Genomic DNA, 24,399 nt, shown 5'->3' with positions numbered 1-24,399 from the left:
TTCCCATTTTACATTGTTTCGGCAGAGCATTGCACGACTACTGAGTACACATTACAGACCTTCTGGAACAATCTTTCAGACAACCAGCAAGACAGTTTAACCACGACTTCGAAGATCTGGATTTCAGTGCCAGCAACCAGTGAGAAACTGAAATATTTGGTGCAAGTCACTGAACTTCTTTGTGACTCAATTCTCACTCTAAAGAAGGGAAGACCTCTACTATGTGCCTTTATGAAAGTGCTTTGACCTTCCCACAAGACAGACACTGTATCATCATTCTCAGATTCTGTATTAAGTAATGATCTCTGGAAATTGACATCAGGACAAAATATAAAAGTACATCAAACCACCAGAAGCACAAGGAGTCAGAAGAAGCTACCACAAACTACCACTTGCACTAGTTGGAAAAAACAAACCAGAACTGGGTGACCACAGCACACCACAGCAGGTCCTCCAGCTATGCAGTGCTGTTCACTGCTATGGCTTTAGAGGAGCTGCCTCCTTCTTCTTGCACATGCCAACATTAGTTTTTTCCACATTTCAGGCTAAACTCTCTCTGGACTACTGCATCAGTAGCATTCACTAGCACACTCACACTGCACACTTTGCTGCCTTTGTCATGCACCTTTGGAAGCCTAGGTTGTGCATACAAGTGGACTCCTTCCTTCCTTCTTCACTGTTTTTTTCTTTTCTTCAAAAACTAAGCATCATTCCTGGGGATTTTTATCTGTAGAAGTGAGATGGAGAAAATGTTGATTATTTTAACTTGGATTTTCCAGGAGTGGTTCATTCAGGATTCCTGCTGAAGCCCAGTGCTGCAGGTTTTGGATTGGTTTTTTTTTTAAACATTCTCTGAATCAGAAATTACTGTTCATATCGAAGACAGTATGTGATTACAACTGCTGGTACTCAGACAACAGGAGATTAATTTTATTCATCCTTAAAGATGCTCAGCCACAGTGTAGTTGGAGAAGGATGCAAGTATCTGGGGCTCTATTACTTCTCATACTTCTGAAGGGAAAAGCCCCAAACTTTTCCAAAGCTGGGAACTGGGTAAGTGATAGTACCTTCCTCCGCGCTCTTCCACTTTGGGCCCTTGAACTGGAGAGGTCTGGTGACCAAAATCAGCACAGGATGCAGAAAGACACACTGAAGCAACATACCATATATTTGCTTCAGTGTAAGCAGCAGAAAGACTTAAATCAACTATTTTCTTCATGTTCAGAATCTGGACTGGTGGATGGCATGATCCCTCACTTTGCCAGGTATTTGCATATTTAACAAAATCATATTAATTTGCATATGTACAAATAGAAAATTCATTTGTACCCACAGAAAATTCAACTCCCTGGTGCAATGAAACAGTTACATCGATACAGTCACAAGAGCAAAAAGTTGCTTGTTATCTACCACATTTGTGCATTCTGAGAACAGTGACTTTAGTTCTCATCTAAGTGCATTTACTTCTGGAATTACACAAATTCTCGATAAAAGGCTTTGGGGACTCTAAGTAGTCCTCCACTTACACTGGCAGAGAAGAAAAACATCACAAAAAGGAATGCATCCCTGGAGTCATGTGGAATGTACTTAGTAAACATATGCAGGTCCCAAGATGACAACTGGATCCATGGAATGTTTAGAGGAGTCTGAGGACTACGAGTTTTCATTAATAACCTCTGTGGATGGTACTGTACTTTCAGGAAAAGTCTCATCTTACACAGTTCTGAACGGTCATCCCACCAACTATGTTTTTGTTTTTAAATTTCAAAAAAATGTACAAACATAGATGTAGGCATAGATTATTACTATTTTATTGCTCTTGTTAAAAAGTCAGTGTATGAATTATGGCACTAAGCGGTAAAAATGCAACATTATGGAGTGCTCTAACAGTACGAGGTCCATTATGACAAGATTTTAAACATGAAGCATGAGCTTCAATATGGATTTCCAAATAAAAAAAAAAAAAACAAGCTGAAGAGGTAAATGGATTAGTAATAGCTGACTTATCTGGAATTTCCATACTAAGTGAATACTGAGTGGATTTGCAAGAACCAGACAAATTTAAGACACAACAGAGTCAAAGTTCTAGAAACTGAAGAGTAAATTCTCTTTTTCTTTTTGACCTACATAGAGGTATTTGTTCTGCACAGTAGATGAATGTTACAGCTCTCCTATTAAACTACAATCACAATGTGTCGGGGAATTTGCATGAGAAAAGGAAAAAAACAAAATAAAACCTTTTCTACATTGCCAGAGAAAAAAAATGTGTGCTTTGAAGTTTTAAGAATAAAACCATCAATTTAAGAAAAAAAAAAAAAAATCACATCTCTTGGGTGAATCTCCACCGTAACAAAACACTGATGCCTATTAACTGTGCTTGGGGACTGAATAAAACGATGGATATATGTCTAACTCTGAAACAAACCCAAACAACCGGATATCCATGGATATTATTGCACTTGTAGCAGTGGTGCTTTAACTGGCCTGAAAACTACTTTCATTGTATTAAGGAAAGTGAGAATTATTTTTCTTTTTACATATAATCTTACTCGAAAGATGCATTGTAAAAAGAATAGTATCCTAATTCAAACTGCCATACCCTTTAAAAAACAGTTTAAGTATATCTGGCACAACATGAAGTTCTTGAAATGCCTCCACTACTTCAGAAAAGGTCTTAAAGAATAACAATTCCTAGACGGTGGGTGGGCACAAAGTACCAAATAAAGGGAAAAAAAAAATGACAGTGGGCGTTATTTTCCTAGTAAGAGGATGTCTTACATCACACAGCAGATCAGAAATAAATAAAATGAAACTTGAAGAGTCTGAATATAAATCCTTGGATGATGTTGCAAGTCACAGGCTTCACCAAACCAATGTCAGTATATTTTGTTAAGCATAATGCAGTTACTATATACAGTATGTTTATCAGATAATGCCAACTAACAATACACTAAATTAATGGTTGTTAAACAAAAAAATGTACGAAAACAATATACTTGTAAAAACAGATGGCAACCCCCCAGTTATGCATAGTTACATATGATGCAGTCCAGCTCTCTGGAGTCCAATAGATTGACACCTTCAAGCATCAGGAAGCAGTTTTCTGAAGCGTAAACAACATAATTAACAGAACCCCGTCAAGCTGTAAGGGAATTACACTGTCAAAAATATCTCAAGTCCAATCACAAAACTCTCTGTAAATGTTACCACTGCATAGCTGCAATGGAGCAGTCATCCTTTCAAAGGTTTTACACTGCCACATTTCTTCAAGGGCTGTTCTAAAGGATGTCCTATTTAACATGGTGGTGATCTACACACAAAATGTGATGAACACAAAGCACTTAGGTTTAGAAGCACTTATGGAAGAACCCATGACATCTTTATGGTGTATTGTGTATGACTGCAAGCACTATTAAGTTTATCCTGCTTATTATTATGTGGCATCTTACTGTTCATAGTATTTCTACATCCTAAGAAGGAAGAGCCTTCTTCCCGAGAAACCAGCTTCTCTGATCTGGGAAGTCACCATGCCCGTATCTTGCTTTGCTACAGTAAGGCATGTATGATGGAGGTGACAATGTCAAATCCCTATGGATCATGACAAAAAGACCCAGTTCTTCCCTTTGTTTCTTGCTCAGCTTCTCTGCTCCATTACAACTCTGAATGTCACTCAGCATCCATGTGTTCTTGTCTATTAAGTAGAGGCTTCCCATCTGTACTACCAATCTTTTTCTGCATCTCTTCCACTGCTTTCAGCAAAGCTGCTCGCTCCTGCTCAAGAGTAAGAATGGACTGCTTCAATTTGCTTTCATTGGTCAACAAAAGCTCCACTGTGGCTTCAAGGTTTTGGATCTTTCCATTAGCCACCTTTCAAAGAAAGAAGAATGGAGGAGGAGGAAGGAGGGGAAGAAAAAAAATAGGAAATTCATTAATAACGGAAACCAACCTTAAACTATTTTTTGAGATAAATTAATACATATAAAATACTTTCCAAATGATGAAAAATTGCAAAGGTAAATGCAAGGATGAATGTTATTAGATCTGTGTACTTTAGACTACAACTATGGTTTTGCCTATAACAAGAAACTTCCCTTTCAACTTGATTGCTTTGATTAGTTTACAATTAAACTCAGAATATAATGCAAAGTAATGAAATTAGAAAGTTAAGTCTACAAATTATATAACAAAGAACTGAGGTTAAGATAAGCCTCTGTATGGATCAGTTGGGAGACATTTCTGGCCAGCCACATTGGTTGAATTCCACATGCAAGGCAAAGACAACCCAGCTTGTTGGCTGCATCCACATTTCATCTCACAATTGAGTCCAACAAATGCCAGATTTGGAGGCAAAGGGAGAGAACAGGATTTAATGCAATATGCAAATGGACAACACATCTTGAAAAATTCCAAAAATTCTCCTTCAAAAGGCTGCATATATGGGCATTCTACTTCATAGAGAAACAAAGTATTAGATCATTCAAACCCATCACATGAGATCTGTAGCTGAGGTACTTTGACAGAAGCAGAGATCTGTTTGGAAGTTTCAGCACTGGATAACATTTGGAGACAAGAGCACTGGATCAACAAAGCCAAGTGCAAGGTCCTGCATGTGGGTTGGCGCAATCCCAAGCACAACTACAAGCTGGGCAGAGAATGGATTGAGAGCAGCCCATCAAAAGAAGCGTGACCAGCTGGTCAAGGGAGGTGATTCTCCCCCTCTACTTCGCTCTCATGAAACCCCACCTGGAGTACTGTGTCCAGCTCTGGGGGCCCCAGTACAAGAAGGACATGGAGCTGTTGGAGCAAGTCCAGAGGAGGGCCACAAAGATGATCAGAGGGATGGAGCACCTCTCCTATGAAGACAGGCTGAGAGAGTTGGGGCTGTTCAGCCTGGAGAGGAGGAGGCTCCAGGGAGACCTTATTGCAATCTTTCCAGTACATAAAGGAGGCCTTACAAGAAATCTGGAGAGGGACTGTTTACAAGGGCATGTAGTGATAGGACAAGGGGTAATGGCTTTAAGCTGAAGGAGGGTAGATTTAATTAGATATAAAGAAGAAATTCTTTATTGTCAGGGTGGTGAGGCACTGGAACAGGTTGCCCAGAGAAGCTGTGGATGCCCCATCCCTGGAAGTGTTCAAGGCCAGGTTGGATGGGGCTTTGGGCAACCTGGTCCAGCGGAGGGTGTCCCTGCCATGGCAGGAGGGTTGGAACTTTAAGGTCCCTTCCAACCCAAACCATTCTATGATTCTATGATAAAAAGTTCAGCCTTTGGGGGCAAGTTATTGACAAATCATGACCCACATTGTTTGGTGATGCATTTTCCTCCCATCAGTAATGAGTTACCTTTCACCATAGGAAACAAAGACTAATGAAGCCCACCTCCAAGACAAAGGGATTGCTCCAACACTACAGCCAGTTAAATTCTTCAGTACAATGTTAGGTGCTGACTTGCCAGCACTCAGGTGGAGATGAGCTTTGTAAAACAACTGCTTAGGGCTGCAGTGTCTTTAGGGGGAAGAGGGGGTGGAAGATCCCCCGATACAGGTATCTATAGGACATCACATCTTGAATCTCATCCCCAAAATCCCTCTCCCCCATGCTACATTAAACAATTTCCTTGCCCATGTGCCTAAAGCTTTATGAAAATAGCTTGTAGAGGAGTATCTCTTCTTCTGACTTCTCTAAGGCTCATCTTAGAACCTGAAATAGGTTCAGATCTCAGAATCAGAATTTCCAGTTTATGCAAATTTTTGTTAGAAGACACAATCTAAGTCTGCATGGTTGGCTAGCTTTAGTCATGATATAGGACCAATGGCTGAGAAATCTGAACTCCTCCCCTCACCTATTATCTTACAAAGTCTATGCCTTTAACAATAATCAAGAGGCTTGAAATGCTTGCTACTTACCCTTGAAGTCCCTTTCTCCATCAAATTAAATGCATGGTCAAAAGTTCTACAACAAATGTCCTGTTATAAAAAGCAGCCAGAAAGCTGACTCGAACAGTTAAGCAAAGAATAACCCCTACAGACAACAGGTGTACCCTGTCTGAAAAAGCTGCAGACTGAACAGGCACCGAGCACATATTAGAAATCATTGTTTCACATACTGCCTAAACTATCTGGATAAAAGTTAAAAAAACCCCTCTTGTAAGAAAGAGCATGTCTTTATAGACAATGTATCCCACCACCTGATGTATCTCTAAATTGTGACACCAGCTTTAGCTTTCCGATTCGTGATAGACTAGTATCCCTGCTGTAGTGAAGCAGTGACTGAAAACATAAAAATGAAGTTTAGAAAACACTTTTTGTATTTTTAGTCACCTTCTACAGCTATGATTTTAACTACAAGAGAAGAGATAGTGTGATGAATCAACTTTTCACTAATTGCAACCATATGCTTTATCCACTCCTCTCTCAGAATTTCTTGTGCGTTTAAGCTTTAAAGGCTAAACTAAATAAAATTGCAAGTGGCTACGCTTTAAAGTCACTAGACCAAACGCTAATCTGTCCTGTGCCTTGGTGTAGGATGGTCTCTTCTGAAAAGGTTGATAAATTAGAATGTTAATTTAATATGAAATATAAATTGTACCTGCAGTTCTTCCAGGAGATCAAAGTTTTGTTTGCGCAAGCTACTGTTTGCCTTTTCTAATTTATCCAGTCTCTGATTGTCATTTAAAGATGAATCTATAAGCTCATCCTGAAGCACATGGTATTCAACTTCATAAGCTTGCAACTGCTTGGCAATATCCATTTCAAACACCTGTTTTATATAAAAATATTATTAGGTGCTGTGCAGATCAAAAACATAGCTCATTCAATGCTTTAAAATCTATGCATGTAGACTTCGATATCTAATCACTGCATGCAAAAAAAGGACTTAATTTTGGCATTCACATTTCCTACTCTGGAAATGGCAAGACTGAGGCAGTAGAGTGCAATATATTGGCATTGTAGTTACTTGAAAACTTTGCTACTGATTTGCTGCCTGACTTCAGCAAAATCACTTACACTAAAGTTTTCAAGAAATGTAGACTTTGTAGGGTATTCCCCTTGTTAGATTTCAAATTTAGTGCATCTCAGTTTGGCATAAACCCTCCTAGACATACTCGGAATTAGATGTCACTTTAAAAAAGCATGGTCTGAGCCCACGTGCCACATGTACAAGTGTAAGGCTAAGTAGAATGAAAGCTTTCAATGAAAAACAGTAAACATTGCTTAGGTTTATTTATGATTCTACAGTACTCCTAGAGACTGAAAGAAAATGAAATAATCTATCCTTACACTAATACACTTAATGGAAACATTATGTAATGTCAAAGTAGATTTCTATTATTGTTAACTATGAATCACCAAACAGTGTTCAGTTTTATACATGAATACTAAGAAAACTTTTTATTTGAAAAGCAAATAAATAAATTGAGGTGCACTGAGTGACCCAAAGGAAAAAAAAACCCCGCTATTGTATTTTCCTTTTTCTAGGTTTTGGCAAACATCTGCCTTCACATTATTCAGGGAATATGACTCTAATGTCCCTGAGCTAGTTATCTCCTCTGAAAGCAGTGAAGAAGGTGGTAAATTAAAAGCACAAGCATGCCAATCACAGAACATAATAAAAACAAAAGTTGATTTAAAAATGCATCTGGAAAATAGCCCAACAATAGAAGTTCAAGGGTTATTCTTTATTTTTAAACCTCCTGTACTTTATTCCTTTTAAAAACTCATCAAATATCAAATCCTATCTTAAATACCTGTTGAAATAACAAGAATTATTTCCTAGTTACCTGCTTTGTCTACAAAACTTTAACTGTTGTTTATAGTTGAAGAAAACTTCAGTTTATGAAATGTTTCCAACACCTGTCACATATGCTATTAAAAAAATCTCTCATATTTGTATAGCAGCAGAAACGTACATATTGAGCATCTAAGTATGGAAGACTGAATTACAATTTTAATTTGAATTTGGTTACACATATGGAACTTTCATTTTTTGTAGATCTGAGCATCTCTGGAGAACACACACTGTTGAAATTTCAATAAAACAAATGGTGCAATTCAGTGGGGCAGAATGCTAGGTCCTCTCATGACCTCTGCCACTTCTAGCCTCTGTGGTCTTGAGAAGGGAGGGAAATCCCTGCTGTCATACCCAGAGTATCAGATCTGAAAGGGGGGAAACATGAGGCAAATCAAAAGCTTGATTCGAAAACTAGCTAACTGAAGGCACGTTAGGCGATGTAAACCAAAGGCCACGCTGCAGAAGGTGTGAGGAGGACGGGGATTAGCTCAGGAGCTGTGTATGGACAGCAAGGCTCGTCAAACAGCTGCTCTCTTCAGAGGCAGCCCTGATCAAAGCAGGGGGACTGCTCTCCCTTCAACTCACTTCTACCTGCCCACTTTAAATTTAGAGCAGAGCTGCCTAAACAGAGTATCTCTCCCTCTTTCTGCTCAAAGACAATGGTTTTCTGCAGAGCTATGCGCTCTAGGCTTTCAACCCAGCTGATAACATATGATCCCCTCTGCTCCCTAGAAATCGCTTGCTTTCCTTCCCCTCACACAGGCTTTCCAGTTCTTCCCTCCTTCCTTTGATAGTAAGCACTAGAAGCAATTTTTCTGATCCTAATTTGAGCACATGTCCCCTGGAAGCTTTGCTGACTGGGATCACAAAGGAGACCCTCGCAATCATTCTGCAGCAGTACTGTAGTACTGCTGCCTGCTTTCTTTATCAAGCCATAGGCAGATCTCCTTCAGCCCAGGGTGAGTGGCAGGCATTTGCAATTCTGTGCAGCACACCCTCCATATTTTAGACCACAAAAGGCCTTCAGAAAATTAGGCTAAAACCCATCTTCAATTTGCCTGCTGCAAATCAGATGTCAAGTGTAACAGTTAGGGTTTCTAAACAGGCAACCCTTAACTGCAATAATTTGCAATTTTTTCAAATCCCATAGTTATCATCTGGAGCCTTCTGCGAGCTTAGCAATATTGCATCATTTTCCTTGTCTGCCATTTAGAAAAGTATATCAAGGATTCCCCATTTTTGCTGTCTACAGTCACTGCAAGAGACTGGACTGCTCCATGTACTCCTGGCAGAAATACAAAGGCACTGTTGTAACATACTGAACCTGCACCACAAAGCCAGTATAGATACAGTCAACGTAGGGAGGCTTCTAATTTCATTAAGTAAGGTCAGCATTTGTGATGCTCTTGTAAGTCAATTTTTGCTTCTGAATGAGCCTTGGAGAACAAGATTGTTTGGAGACAGAAAACTCAGAAGGTTTTTAGCCCACCTTGCTGCTGCTTTTGTGGAATGCACTGTGTATGGGCTATAATATTGCTGCCAAGAACAGCCATTAAACACACTTAAAAAAAAAAAGTAAATTCGTTTTCATTAAAGACTCCATAAAATGACGATAACCAACATGTAGATGTATGAATACAGAGGTACTATATAAGTCACATGCTTCCGAAAGCTTTCAACATCTTCAGAACTACAACAACAGAATTCTCAGCTTGAAGTAACATGATACACTGTTGTGGTTTTTCTGTCAAGAACTTGTTAAAAAGAGCATTTCTTCGCATACTACTCATATGTTTAGATTATTTCATACCTGACTAATGGTCTTTTCCATCTGTACCAAACCCAAGTTGGGGAGAGTGCTTTTAATAAAATCAACAATAGTTTCTAGGTTCTCATGCTGCAGAATCAAGGGCTTGTGGCTTCCCAAAAGGCTTAAAGCCACTTTAAATATGGCCTCTGATCCTTGAAGAAAGAGCATATCTGTGAAAACAAAGAAAAAAATAGAGTACATCTTTTGACAAGAATATTAAAACAGTAAAATGTCCAAGGACAACAACTTCTCATAGGGGTGATCTGGAGGCTACATATACTCTGCCAGACACGTACTTTTGTTACTGTGGCTATGGCTTTAGAAGTTTTGTAGGATCAAGATTATTACTGTGAATAGCACACTTGACTAACACAATCAATTATTCATTTATTTATTGAGTTTTCATCCAAAAAACCAATTCAAATTTAAGCTAAGTACACAATAAACCAAGTCAGTCAAGTTTGTCAGTGTTGCCACTTTTTGTGTGTGTAATAGTTTTGTGGGCTTATTTTCTTTTGAGGTGTTCATGGGAATCTGAATTTGGATACAATTCCAATCCCAATGCCATTTAAAAATCCTAACACAACAGGCAAAAACTACACCTGATACACAAACTGAAGATCTGAAATTCTGTTCTTTTCTCATCTGGTGGAGAAAGCTACAAAATCTCAGTAATACAATGTTGAGCACATGAGGCTAAATGCACACTTCCCAGCAGCCTCATGATTCATGTGCATGTGCTTATTTTTAGTATGTGTCTCAACCATTGATGTTAATATTCTTAATTATTCACTAATAAGTGCCCTGAAATCATAGCAATACAGCTTAAGCATTAATGTTGCAGGTGGCCCTGCAATGACAGCACCTGGCATACATTCAGGCACAGTGAAACCACAGTATATAGTGACCTTTCAATGCAACTTCTTTTTCTTTTCCTTTACAAATTGCCTATGTCTTTACAGAGGAAATAGAAGACTGATGCAATGAAAGCATCAGACAAGAAACCCATCTTCACAAACCCATCTGTCCACAGTATAAACAGCATTACCCTGCATTTGGCTTTCCTGCTATTATAACTTAGAATCTATTCCTGGTTTTATTGAGGGACTCACTACAGGCAAAAGCATCTAATACATGAAACAATACTGTTGGAGGTGGAAAAGGATGAGAAGATACTGTGGGTTTATTCCATATTTCCTAAATATATTTTTATTTTTAAAAAGCTGCTCTCTTGCTTTTTTCCTTCCTTGTATTTAAAGCTCTGAATGAAGTCACAATCATTTATGAAGTAGCACAATGATGCCAAACAAACAGTGTGTGTTAATGATAAAAAAAAAGAAGAAAGAGAGAGAGAAAAAAACCCACCACACAGTAAGAGAAACAACTACTAGCAAAACCACAGGTATCTCTGATGTAGTAAAGAACATATGAAAACACTGGCTAACTGCCTTTCTTAGTAAAAGCAACCTCTCCGAATTTGTATCAGAATGAAATTCCCCTTGTGTTCTTTTGCCTGTAATGTTGAAGCCATAACTCATTTCACTTCTTTTTCTCTCTCTCTCTCTCTCTGAGAAAGAAAAGCACAAGTAATAACTAACCATAAATCTTGCACTTTGCTGCCATTTGTCCTAAAAGTGGTGTAAAATTTTTCAACTCTGATTCAATGTGAAGTCCAAAGGCAGGAATGACTGAAAAGTGGTAACAGAGTAGGCATCTGCCTCAATTCTCTATTGAAACTGAAAACTATGGGAAAATGCTTTATATGGAAAGCTCTATATTAGGACAGGGGATGCTGAAGAACAGCAAGGAAACACAAAGTGAAAAAAACAGAGCTGAAAATAATGCATATTTATGATTCAGCACCTGCCCCATAAAAACATGTAGAGTAACTCAATGTGACCTATAAGTTGTTAACGAACATCAGTATGAGCTGAGCGGGTCATATATGGCTGAAATCCCTCTCTCATTAAAAATAGCAAGTACTTAACAAAGACCTGTTTGTTATCTGCTCCCCATGGTTCCCATTAAGTGGGCTGCCAGCCAACCACAGTACAGTGAAGGTACCCAAATTAATGTCAGCATGACTGGCAGCCTACAGGATTTAAAAAAAAAAAATAAATCAAGTTTTATGTACAGTCTTGAAACAAACATTATTCTACCAAGTCTCCTCCATTAGTAAGTAAATAGGGGTATTAAAGAGCACATCTTTCTAACACTGTATTTTCCTTAGATCCTGCACAGGAGAAGTGTTGAAAGTTTGGACAGATAATTAAAAGGTAAAAAGGAGTTTTGCTATTTGACTCATAAAACAGTCTTTGGGTTAACTTCTTTCTAGCCCACTTTTACATACTGCTTGTAAGATGCTTGCAAAAAGCATATTATATGGAAATCTAAAGGAAGTAGTCTGTAACAATTATATTATTAAATAGCAGTGGGACTCGGGTATCCAGGGTTCAGATACCACATTAGAAAATGGCAGTGCAATCTTACAGTCTCAGTAAGTAGTCTCTCCTAGTCACTCTTCCTCACCTAGAGGTGAGTTACTTCAACATCAAAAGGCAACAATCTTTCATCCCAAGGGTTCTAATAAGAGAGCAATGAAAATGCACATATGTTCTGCAAAAGTGTGTGAACATATGGGTCAGAACTGGCTGGATCCTAACATGCCATGCTGCCAACGACAGTCACTAGCAAAGTGACAACTCTAGCCTTCTTTAGGTTTGCAGTTGTGTTTCAGAGTCTTTAGCATGGACGAAGATGAGACTTTACTTTCTAATTTAAAAGAATGTCCAATGTTCTTGACTTACATAGTTCAAGTAAACACTGTTTTAAGGAAATTACTAAATACTGTGAAACATTAAAAACTGCAAGTGCTGGTCATGTGGGACTTTCTCTTTAAAAAACATTCAGAGATTTTTTAAGAGGTGACAGTTTCAGTCACACATGCTTTTCTGTTCTTGACCTAAAATCAGTCTTGCGAAGATCATGTATCTATGCCTTCTGTTCTAATGTGAAATCCTTGCTTTTGAAAGCCCTATAATCCTCCAATGACAGATAAAATACTAATCTGTGTATTAAGGCAGAAATCCAAATACACTGGGTACACAAGGCACCTTGATACTCTCGCTACAGTCAATTGTCCAATTCAAAGACTCTTCTTATCATATACAATACTATGAATGATTAAGTGAAAGATGAACTGATTATAACCTCAGTATATGACACTCACATACAGCACTTCATTTAATTCCTACAGATGATTACTGTCGGCTAGATACTTGTCAATGTACATTAGCCTATGTTGAACTGTTCCAGAAAAAAAAAAATAAATGCTGTTTTCTCTGGAGGTAGATGCTAATCACAGGAGAAGTAGTTCTACTTAACTATACACCATTCTTTTCACTAGGATTTCTTCTAGCACTACTTTTGGCATGTCCTTAAACAGAAACAGGACTAGATTCTTGATGGCTCTTCTTGGAATCTATATTCATTATTTGTTATTGTGGTAGATGAGACTATAATTTTTTTAAGTCAGTGTCAATATTAATACTCTAGTAAATAATTGCTTCATTACATCTCTTAAGTGAGAGTGACTAAGGAAAATGAAAATAGCTTCTCATTAGAAGAGAGGAATTGAGGGGAAGCTCCAATCCACCCTGCTCCTCATGGAAGATCCAGTACCACATAATGAAACTGAAAAACAAACAACTGAAAAGGAAATAAAGCATCTTCTCAAATACTAAACAATTAATTTATGAAACATACATCCATAAGATAGCATCAAGGTAAATTCTTATTTTGAATTTAATTAGAAAAGAGAACTTCACTTCTGTAGATTCTAAAAATAGGTAACAGAAGTGACTTTAGAGCCTAAACCCCATATGCTTCCAAACATTTTCAGAAAGTGAGATTATCAGTCAGGCTAAAATTGTACTGATAGAGAGCACTAGTTTGAAAGCTCCATGTTTCTGCAGAGTAAATCCATGATTAAACTGCAAGGGCCATCTCTGTCTGTGTTTTGAAAACATAACCCTCAAAACAATTTTCCAATGACACTGTTAGAAACAATGGTAATGGAGTAAAATGGATATATTTCTCAGATGATGCCTCTGTTACATCTCTTCTCAGCCTGAAACTAACTGTTATTGTTGAAATGCCATTGTCATAACACCATGCTTTCATGGCATCAAATTTTACATCCTCTCTACAAGTGGTTGCAGGGTGGGAAAAGGTAACAACAAGGATCAAAAGACAGGACAGTCTGGGATTGCCATATGCTTTCCTCCTCTCTCTTTCAATTTTACTGCAAATACTATATGCTCCGTAAGATGATCGCTCTTGTTCTGTTCATCAGCACTAAGTAGAATATTTCTCCTGGGTGTCTGAAACAGGTTGGATAATAATGCTGTTCCTAATAACAGGATTCCAAACATAAACCTTCAAAAAGAACAGATAAAAGTTTTACGAAGAATTACCAAACACTCTGGCTACAAATCCAAGGGGAAACTGGGAGGCAAACATGGTGAGAAACCAGGGAGCAGCATAGAGGCTGGGGCCAATCTCGTGTTCCTCTAGGTGGTTATAGAGATCTCGATGGTAGTCATGAAGAAGTCGAGACAGTTGATACATCTGGATCTGCATGGAATAAGAACAAAGAGACTAAAGATAAACATGTTCTAACACTCATAGCAGCAAAGTCCACGCTTCACACTTTGATTGGAAACAGTGAAAGATATTGGTCAGTTGATGTTTGGACAGAATTGTGTGAAGAAATACTCAGAAGACACCTAAAAGGCCCAGGATGGGTCACCTGTAAGCCTATGACAGGTTCATTTGCAGGGTCATTTGAACCTCATACAAGACATAACAGAATTCTTCCTATTTATAGCTTTCATAGTTTCCCTGGTAGTCTTTTTATTTGAAACTAGTGCATTTAAAATGATGTATTCTTTTCCCAGATTATCCTCCATCATTTTTGAGAGCTGAATTTAACTTCAGGTGCAGATTTTGATAATGCTATCTATATTGCATTATTATTCTTTAACATTAGCATCCTTTTATTAGAAAAAATTTAAATCATACCTGTAAAATTGTCATGTCAGGACGATATTGTTTTCTCAGGCCTATGTCAAACATAAGAAACTTTAACATTTTAAAAGCATCTTCTTCACTCATATGAAGTAGTAAAACTCCTCCTACAAAACTAAGGCCCTGGCAATATCCTACTTCCTGGTCCAGAAGCGAATAGGCCTTCAAAATATTGTAGAGTGACAGCTGCCCAGCTCCCAGCTGTGCTGAGAAATACGGATGGGTTGGAAATGTGCGTCCTGTGAAAAGAGCTGAAGTTAGTGACAAACTAAAAAATAAAAAAAGCAAACCAACAATACTTGCCACATTATCAAATTAATCAGTCTTTCAAAAGGTAGATTCTTCTGAAAGGTAGATTCTGAGTCAACCTTCAGGAAGACCACAAGGAAGTTAACAATACAGAACTATTGACTCATACTCTACAGATAAGGGCTTCTCTGATTGGTTTTGTTACAGTAGTGACAAAGTTAACTTAGCAATTGTCAGAGAAGACAGGCTCCAGGATGGGGACAGTCTGTTGTTTGGAACAGCTCAGCAATTTGTTCTTAAGACTGGCCCTTGATCAGTTTGTTAAAGGCCTTATAAGGGGACAGTTGCCTCTAATAGTGGGAGACTCTACTCAGTGTCTCAATGACTCACCCAGTCCTCTTGATTAAAAAGTGTTGGCTTTTAGACAACTGTTAGGATACAGACACAGACTTAGAACATTTGAGTTCTCTGGGTTGGGGCTCCTTCCCTTGCTCTTTTCTTCTTGTCTTTGTTTGCAGTAAATGTCTTGTTACCGCCCTCCTTGCCTTGGTCCCTCCCAGTCTTACAGGTCCTTCCTCCTTTCCTGCAGCATGAAGCTCAGACTTCCATGAGCTGATCCAGTTCACTAACCTGGCAGAAAAATCCTCTTTTATACGGGGTTAGTTGTTCTGCCCCTGTCACTCAGCTGTGTCAGCTCCAGGAGGCGTTTCATGAGCACCAGCACAAGTGACAAATGCTTCAAGAGTGGGAGTCAGTTGTGGGAGCAAAACTTTTGGTAGCAATGGGCTTTGGATCTATTCCCTACATGTCTTTAAATCCCAGCCTAAGGTAAACTATACTAATTGCAGAGCTGTAGGACTACAATTGAGCCATTTCCAGTTCTTCAGTTCTGGAACAAGACAACAACTTCCACCCCAGACTGGCTTATCTGTAAATTTTCATACAGACCTGGGGCCACATGTCCTTAAAACAAACTAATCCAACTAAGTAACTTACACAATCAGTTTGACCCATAATATTTACTCAGCAAGTAAAAACTCAAAATGTCTTTTTTTTTTTCTACAGCCCTTACAATATCAAGAATCATGTAACTACGTATGTGCTGTGATATATGCTCTCTCTATATATATACTATATACATATTATATGAGAGTGTAGCTAACAGAGGCAGCCAACAGACACGGCACTTTGTGCAGCAGTTTCTGGACTTTGCTTGAGTTCTTCTTGAGCATCTGGACACTTTGCCCAGGATGGCCAGGGTTCTCCTGGCAACCTGATGGTGCTGCTGCTGGCAGGCAAGCCTTAGACTGTGGTAAAAGTAGCTCTGGCAGCTTCTAACCAACTCTCCTCAGCACTGCCCTTGAAGACATGGTGCCTGTAGCCTTTGTTCTAGCTGACCCCTTATTAGGGATGGTCATTAACGACCTGGACCCTCAGCAAGTTTGCAAATGACACAAAACCAGGAGGCTGCTACACCAGAGGGCTGTGCTGCCATTCAGAGGGACCTCGACAGGCTTGGAGATATCGGCTGACAGGAACTTCATGAAAAATCATCAAAGGGAAGTGCAGAGTCCTTCACCTGAGGAGGAATAACCCAAGGTACAAATACACACTGAGGGTCACCCAGCTGCAAAGCAGCTTTGCAGAGAAGGATCTGGGGGTCCTGGAGGTTGCCAGGTTGAAGAACACAAGCCACCAGTCTGCCTTTGCAGAAAAGAAGGACTAATGGTATCCTGGGCTGCATTAGGAGGAGCATTGCCAGCAGTTTGAGGGGTTGATCCTTCCCCTCTGCGCAGCACTGGTGAGGCCAAACCTGGAGTGCTGCGTCCAGCTGTGGGCTCCCCAGTACAAGAGAGAAAGGGACATACTAGAGAATCCAGCAAAAGGCCACAAAGATCATGAAGGGACTGGAGCATCTTTCTTATGAAGAAAGGCTGATAGACCTGGGACTGTTCAGCCTGGAGAAGAGTAGGCTCAGGGGCATCTTATCGATATGCACAAATATGCAGTGGGAAGGAATGACGAGGGAGCCAGGCTCTTCTCAGCAGTGTCCCCTGACAGGACAAGAGGCAATGGGCACAAATTGAAATACAGGAAATTCCACCTGAACATAAGAGAAAAAACCCCCCCTTTTTTTTTTTTTATTGTAAGGGTGCCCAGATACTGGCACAAGTTGCCCAGAGAGTTTGTGGAGTCTCCATCTGTGGACGTATTCAAAATCTGAGCGAACATCATCCTGGGCAACCTAATCTAAATGATCCTGCTTTGAGCAGGGGTTTGGACTAGATGATCTCAACAGCTCCCTTCCAATCTCAACCATTCTGTGATGCTGTGAACAGAGATATTGAAGACTTCACTTCTAAAGATTTTTTTATAAAAAGTTTCCAAAAGGGAATATTTTCTTTTCTAGGAAAAAACCCTCCCCCTATCAGCTTTCCCCTGTGAAATACCTCAACAGAGGAGAAATTTGAATACTTCTTTTGTTCTAGTATTAAGTGAAGCTTGTTTTTCAGTCCCACTTGTTAAAGAGGACCCCGCCCTTTCACTCCTGGAATGCTGCTGTGCTGCCAGATAACATCAGAGCTCCTGTTTCAAGAAGACAAAGCCCAGGGCAGAGTCCTTCTGCCATCTGGTAGCTGCTCTGGCCTGTCACAGGGGACACTGACATTCAGTGTCTGAGCAGGTCTCCTCTGGCCAGGCCGTCACAGAGCTGAACATTACAGAAGAAATATTTCTAGCTTCCAAATGAGAAGGAGGTTGTGTTCCTTTGCAAAGAAATCCTCTGCCTGAATGACAAGTTATTACAACACAGCCTAAAGGCAGACCTGTACTGCTTCAGTAATGCAGCAAGGCTCCTTTCATACAAGTCAGGAAGAAAAGTTACAAGCTGAGCAAGAATAAAAAAAAAAAAAAACAAAGAAGTTCTAAAAAAACACTAAATGGAGGAGGAGGAGCAGAACTGCTAAACTCACAAGCTGATTTGTTTCTGAGTGCCTTGGTGATGACTTAACTAAGAATTTTAGCTTCTACTTAGGAACAAACAACTTCTGGCCCTGCTCAAGAGAGTGTAAATGAACTGTGATGCCTCAAGAGCACCAGAATGAGAAAGTACCTACTACTATATTTTAGAAGTGTAATAAAGCAAAACATAATTTTCTGCTGTGTTCAGCAAACACCCAGTGATGAGTACAGTGGTTTCCTACACTGATAGCATCTGGAAGTTAGTTTACCCTACCTTATTGAGAGATGAAATCATTTACTGAACATGACTCTGGTGTTCAGGACCTGAAATCCCAAGTGACTGCAGTGTTTGTGCAGGTGGGGCCACAAAAGGAAACACACAAAAAAGCCTTCAGGTAATTGTGGCTTTGTTCTTGGCCAGGTAATGAAATAGCACTGTGACACATAAACTGGGCCAGGCAAGTGGCTGCTGTACCTTACCCTCTGCATCCAGATGCACACTGCAGTCTTCACTCTCAGGAAGCACTCTTTACAGCTGAAGATGCATTGATTCAACTAAGTGTGAGCAATACTATTATGGGTTTGGCTTATACTGTGTTAGCAAGACCTATTTAGCTTAATTTGGGAAAGTTTTTTTAATATTTTAACCATACGTTGCAAGAACATAGGTTTTTCTCTCAAGCAAAAAGTGCGTGCTTTCAGAAGGATTCTTAAAGATCTGCTTAAGAGAAATGCTTTTGATAGCCTGAAGAAACACAAGTCAGAACATGCAAATTCTTTCTAGCTGCCTATCCAGTTATGCTGTCTGTTACTGTGCAGCTCTACTCTACTTCAACATGAATCACTGAAGTCTTCAGATTCCTAGTTTCAACTTACTGAAATAATAGGGCCCAATCCTTCCCTCAGCTACTGGGCTAGCAAGTAACTCCCCCGCAAAAACAACACTTTGCATGAAAACCACCATGCCGTTACTGATTTGCCAACACATGCACTCATTTGTTTCTACAAGCAGAGCATGCGGCTAGGATGAGAAAGTGTTTGTGTGCAGAACCAGGCAGAAAACATGAACAGCTTGCTGAGCCAGCAAGCCCCAATCTGCGGTGTGAGCCAAACAAACTGTGCTCCCTACTGTCCAGGAGTTGTCCCACCCCTCTCCCCTATGCTGAAGGTGTTCAATTCACTAATCCAGCCCAAACTATTCACTCCTTATTACGGCACTTCAGTGCAACAGAATCCCAATGTTCATTGCCAGGGGCATCAACACCAGGTACCTGACTTGACTGATGGGTACTTGCTACCAAAATGATCTCTGGTTGCACAAAAATGCCTCTCTCCAAAACAAAAGACTGCTTCTGGTGCTGTGCCATCCAGGGGAATTCCTAGAACTGGTGTGCCAAAGTCCGGAGGGAAGCAATTTACCTACATTGGAACTGCTTATTCCCAGCTGGCATTAAGGCTCCTTGGAGTGTTACTCACTTCCCCAGTGCCAGGTCTAAACCTGGCAGGCCTGTCAAGTTGAGGAAAGCGAAGGTGGCATCGACCATCACCCTCCCCACCTCGGCTCACACCAGTTTCTGCAGAAACACACCAGTTCCACCACATTCTTGTTTTCTATGCACTGCCTTGATATTTTGACTCACTTTACCAAGTGTTGCAAAAGAAAGGAGAAAATATTCTCATTTACTATATAAAGTTTAGGTCACCATCTAAACTTGACAAATCTCATAGTTCACTATATGCTGAAGATAGTCTGCACACTGAGTTATTAAGAAATAGGTGCCCCCTGGACAGCTCTGGGTATAGATGCTCCCTCATAAGGCAGTTCTTCCATGTGGAAGAAAGGGGGTATAGCCTTTCATTTGCAATTAAAAATACTCAAAGACTGTTTGAGTAGTTATAAAGAGCAGTGTGTGATGGGACAACTCTGTACTACTACTTTACAGAAAAGACATAAGTGAAAATAATACAATATGTATTAATCATTCAGATCAAACCAAGTACAGATTTTCCCGTAAATTTTTATCATTCTAACACATGACATTTGGTTACTTGCAGTGCACAACTTCCCCTGATAGAGTTTGTCATGGCAAATTCATTTAATCAAACTTAGTGATTATGGACCTCTTAAATTGCCCCACAACTCCTCAGCCCCAAACCAAAACCCCACAACACAAGCCTTTTCTAAATTCTATTACGTGCTGGAAGAAATTATTAGTTTTCTCCTTTATTATGAAATAGCATAATGAACACTGAGTTAGCAAAGGATTATCCCACACACAAGAGCTGGGATCCCCTTGGAAAAACACCAGCTCCTGCTTTCCAAGACAATAAACTGAATTGAAGCATCTGAAGGAGGAGAGAACAGTATCTTTAAAAATATCCACAACCATTTATTCATGAGGATCATCTGTGGATTATCTGTAAAAACCTCCAATTCAGCCATGTACCAATGGGGCGTTAAAAACTTGCATTAGATGGCTTACATTCAAACATAAATATTTTTGCCAGGGTAAAGGTTAGACATGTGAACGTCTGACTCAACAATCACATATATTTGAATAATTACTGTCATGTTAGAAATGCTTTAATGACTGCAACAGATTCCACAGAATACTTAACCCAGTTGAGGAGCAGTCATGTGCTCCTTGGGGGCAGGACTGGAGAGAAAAGGTAACAGTCTTCATGAGGGAAGAGGGGAGGAGAGAGGGGATGCCAAAAAGTACCTCTGTGAGGTCTATGAAACAAATGGCTGACTCATGGTACCTTCTGAGATGGAGAGGCTGCTGGTACTGATATAGACCTTAACAAAACCATCTGGGAGCAGCAGCAACCAGAGACAATAAACGTGTTTAATGCTGATCCACATCTTACAGAGCATACTGACTTTTGGTCTTATTAAATGTTCCCGGGTTTCGTTACCATCTTAGTCTAGCAATCAGTTAAGACAATCTCACACAAGGGAACAAAAAGTGAAAAAGGAAGAGGACCAGGAAAAGTAAAGGGAAGGGTTAAGAATTGCATAATATTTCGAGGTAAATGAAGATTACTCTTTCACAATTATCTGGAGCAATCACTTCTGCTCCTACCCTAAACAATCTTTTAATTCCATTTAGATTTCCTTTCTCATGTTTCCTTCTGATACTAGGAAAAACTTTTTGAGCTTTGAACAATAAATGTGAGGGGAAAATGGAAATCTCTACTGAAGATGACCAAAAGTCTGCCTGAAGCCCACCTACCAGTTACTTGAAATTTAAAAGCCTTGATTCCTAACCTCTCTACTAAACTCAAATAGTGTATGTGCCTCCAGAGACCAATTCACTGTCCCTAAATCAGGAGCCAGCTACTGCTCAAAATTAGGCAGTGAATTAGGTGTGAATAACCTGCCTTAAAAAGAGCACTTTTTTATTATTAAAAAGAGCTTCTTTCATAATTGTTTTAATACAAGTAAAAATACCAGCTGCTAGCAACTACCCATTTAAAAAAAAGAGGAGAAAAAAGCAAAAAACCAAAACTTCTACATTCTTTCAAGTAAAAGTGTTTAACAGAGGCAGCAAACAGCGGACATCAGGAATGATTAGCACATGTTATTCAACAGTCTGCACTTACATATTGAGTTCCTTTCTTGGCAATTTGTATTCCACAGGCCTGTGGAGTTCACTGCCAATATCTGAAGTACAGATGCAGTACAATTACATCTAGCAATCTCTTATTACCACATGTTGCAAAGGACCTCTGTGCTTGAAATGCAGATTTTGCATTTTTCCTAATGGTGTCAACTAATAGCTCTCACTTATACAAGATTAAAAGCAGTTCTTACCAACAACCTAATATTAAATGGTGAGAGGCTTTTTGTGCATTACCTTCTTTAATTTAAATCTCTTCCAGAGATCATAAAGCCCTTAGTTTAATTTCAGATTACTACTGTACTTACCTAGGTCAATAAGTATTGCATGTTGCTGGGAAGTTAATTGTTTTAGGAGTTCTTTATAAGGTGTGTCCTTTGGTGGTTGTTTACTTGGAAACTGATGTTTAAGATGGTATTGCTCTGCTAGAAACTTCCAGATCTCCCCACGGTGGTGACGTGGTACTCCTGAGAGAATAAAGTAATTAAAACAGTAATGTGTACTCCTATTGAGGGTTCAGCTACAGTTGAACTAACAGGATTGAGGAACTGAAGATCCATATCTGCTAGACATGCAAGCAGATCCCTATTTGCTAGATCCGTATCTGCTATCTCCAGTAGACCATAGAAGCAGATCAAACTACAGAGCTTATGCTTCCTCAACGAATAAAAGACATCAGCATCTTAACAGAAGAGATTTAAGGGAGGAACAGGGTGAGCTGCCCAAGACTAAGGTTACCACTTACATCCAGTCTGAAAAGTACTAGAAGAGGCAGCAAAAACTGCAATACTTGTCTCTGAAAAGTTATATGGTTATCTCCCATTTTTCCATGTAAAGTACACAATAAAGCACTGCAATAGAAATAATTAACACTTTTCACTAATATAGCACTGACACTGTTGTTAGGAGGAAGTTTTAGGAAGGTAGGATGCACACATACTGGAAGTAAAATCAAGTGAGGTGTGATCTAGAGACTACAATAGAAGGCAGATAATCAGACAGCAAATATTGCATTTCTGGTTTTGCTATTGATTTGCTGAATGACTGGTACATGTAAAAAAAATGTTTTAAAGCTTCAATTTCTTTCTCTATAAAAAAGGATGATGCTAATTAACTATTTCACATAGGTAATGGTAGTCTTTATTTGTATCTATTTGCAAAGCTTTGAAAGTAACAGAAAGATTACTGTTACATGCATACTTTATTTAGCACAAGACTGGCACTGTTAAATCATCTACACAAGAGATCAATACACTATTCCATCTAATCCATGATGTACTGGAACCAGATATTGAAGTAACTCATAGCTTGAAGCTTTTTGGACTGCTTTCTTCTTTTGGTGTATATGTAACATACAGATGAAAACAACAGTAGGAGAAATCAAAATTGACTCAAGCATACAACTTACATGGAAAAATAACAAAACATATTACAGCAATTTCACTGCCTTTTCTCATATAACCACAAAAGCATATGAATTTATCTCTGCAACACTTATTTCTACTATACTATCGTAATCCAGAGACAATTGCTTGAAAATGAAATGCTAGTAGAAATGTATAATATTTGAATTCACATCACCAATGTATTTAGAGAGTGTTTGTGTAAATTACTTTAGGGAACTTAAACCCAATTATCAAAAAGTCTCCAACATGAAACAGTGAGAGAAAGTGCTGTTTCAGACACTGAATGAGCCAGGTTTCCCTTCAGATACACATCTAAAATCCCATTAGCTTCAGTGAGGTTGAATGTGTCACATAGCATAGAACTTGCTTAATAGTGCATATTTACAGCTGCAAAATTACAAATTAATTAAAATTCTCTATAAGGAAGTAGTCTGATATTAAGTTTATCCTGTATGCTGCACTGTACATGTAAAATACTTAGTTTACTACTTCCTAAATGAAAGATGCACTATATTTAAACATCTACTACAGTGTAGATTATAGGTCAACACTACATATTTGTTATCCTAATTTAAGCCCCATGCTCATTGAAACCTGCATTTCTTACCTGTTTGCCTTGCTTACTCAAGTTATTTTTAATGGTTTTGGCCTAAACTAAAACTTGCTAAACTCAATTTAAATGCATTTTTCATTTCTGCATATATATGAAAGAACTACGAACTCTGGTTTGACACACCTGGGCTCTAGAGAACAGAATATAGTAATAGCATCAAGAGCTAGGGATACTTTCCCCATCTGCTGGCTACTTGTATGTGCTTCTTATTAGCAATCCACTAAGTGGGGCTTTATTTACTTACTTATTTTGCATCACTCCAAGTTTCTTAAGTTTTATTTTGACCTCTAATACAGGCCAGCATCTCTGGACTATCAACAGAAACCAAGTTTTTCTCATGCTCAAATATTGACTGGACAGAGCCCTTTACATAAACGGAAGGAGACCTGTGATAATGAGCTTTCCTTATAAAGAAAGATTTGTGCTTGGGGCATTTGATATTGTTAGAACTCTAGATGTACCTACTCATCTTAAATGGACGATTTGGTTTAACTTGCTTGAATAATTACATATAGGCAGGTGCAATATTTAAAACATTAAACATCTGCTAGTGGTGAATTCTTCAGACATCCTTTACACATTGGAAAGCTTTGTATAGAACTATCAAAAACTCCTTGGAGTAGCCATCTTTACCACTGGCTACATACAGCACTGAGCATAAGGCCTCTGGGTCCAGCCATGGCACCAAATAACATTGAGCAATAATCCAATTTCTTAGAACATTTAAAAAACTTCTTTAGGTTATATTACTTTCAATGCAGTAGAGGGAGGGGCTGGTTGCTCAGCCCTGCAGTTGTGAGTAAGCGTGTAAGTGGTGTTTGCAGGTACAATGCGTTGTTGAACTCAGAAAAAAGGCA

General features: G+C 39.1%; 1 protein-coding gene across 11 annotated transcripts in view; it reads right to left on the bottom strand.

Annotated features, from left to right (window-relative positions):
- Positions 1-1,789: 1,789 nt before the first annotated feature.
- TBC1D1 (TBC1 domain family member 1) overlaps positions 1,790-24,399 on the bottom strand; it is a 115,258-nt gene continuing 92,648 nt past the window's right edge. For all 11 annotated transcript variants that reach the window (XM_054823415.1, XM_054823416.1, XM_054823418.1 and 8 more), the window contains 6 exons: positions 21,832-21,990; positions 14,685-14,929; positions 14,078-14,237; positions 9,603-9,772; positions 6,590-6,760; positions 1,790-3,867 (listed from right to left, as the gene is read on the bottom strand). In XM_054823415.1, coding sequence (XP_054679390.1) covers positions 3,667-3,867; positions 6,590-6,760; positions 9,603-9,772; positions 14,078-14,237; positions 14,685-14,929; positions 21,832-21,990 — 1,106 coding nt within the window. In that variant the 3' untranslated portion in view covers positions 1,790-3,666. The remainder of the gene's footprint in view (positions 3,868-6,589; positions 6,761-9,602; positions 9,773-14,077; positions 14,238-14,684; positions 14,930-21,831; positions 21,991-24,399) is intronic.

This window comes from Grus americana, chromosome 4 (genome assembly GCF_028858705.1).
Source record: "Grus americana isolate bGruAme1 chromosome 4, bGruAme1.mat, whole genome shotgun sequence".
Classification (NCBI taxonomy): Eukaryota; Metazoa; Chordata; class Aves; order Gruiformes; family Gruidae; genus Grus; species Grus americana.
This window is presented reverse-complemented; position numbering and strand designations above follow the sequence as displayed.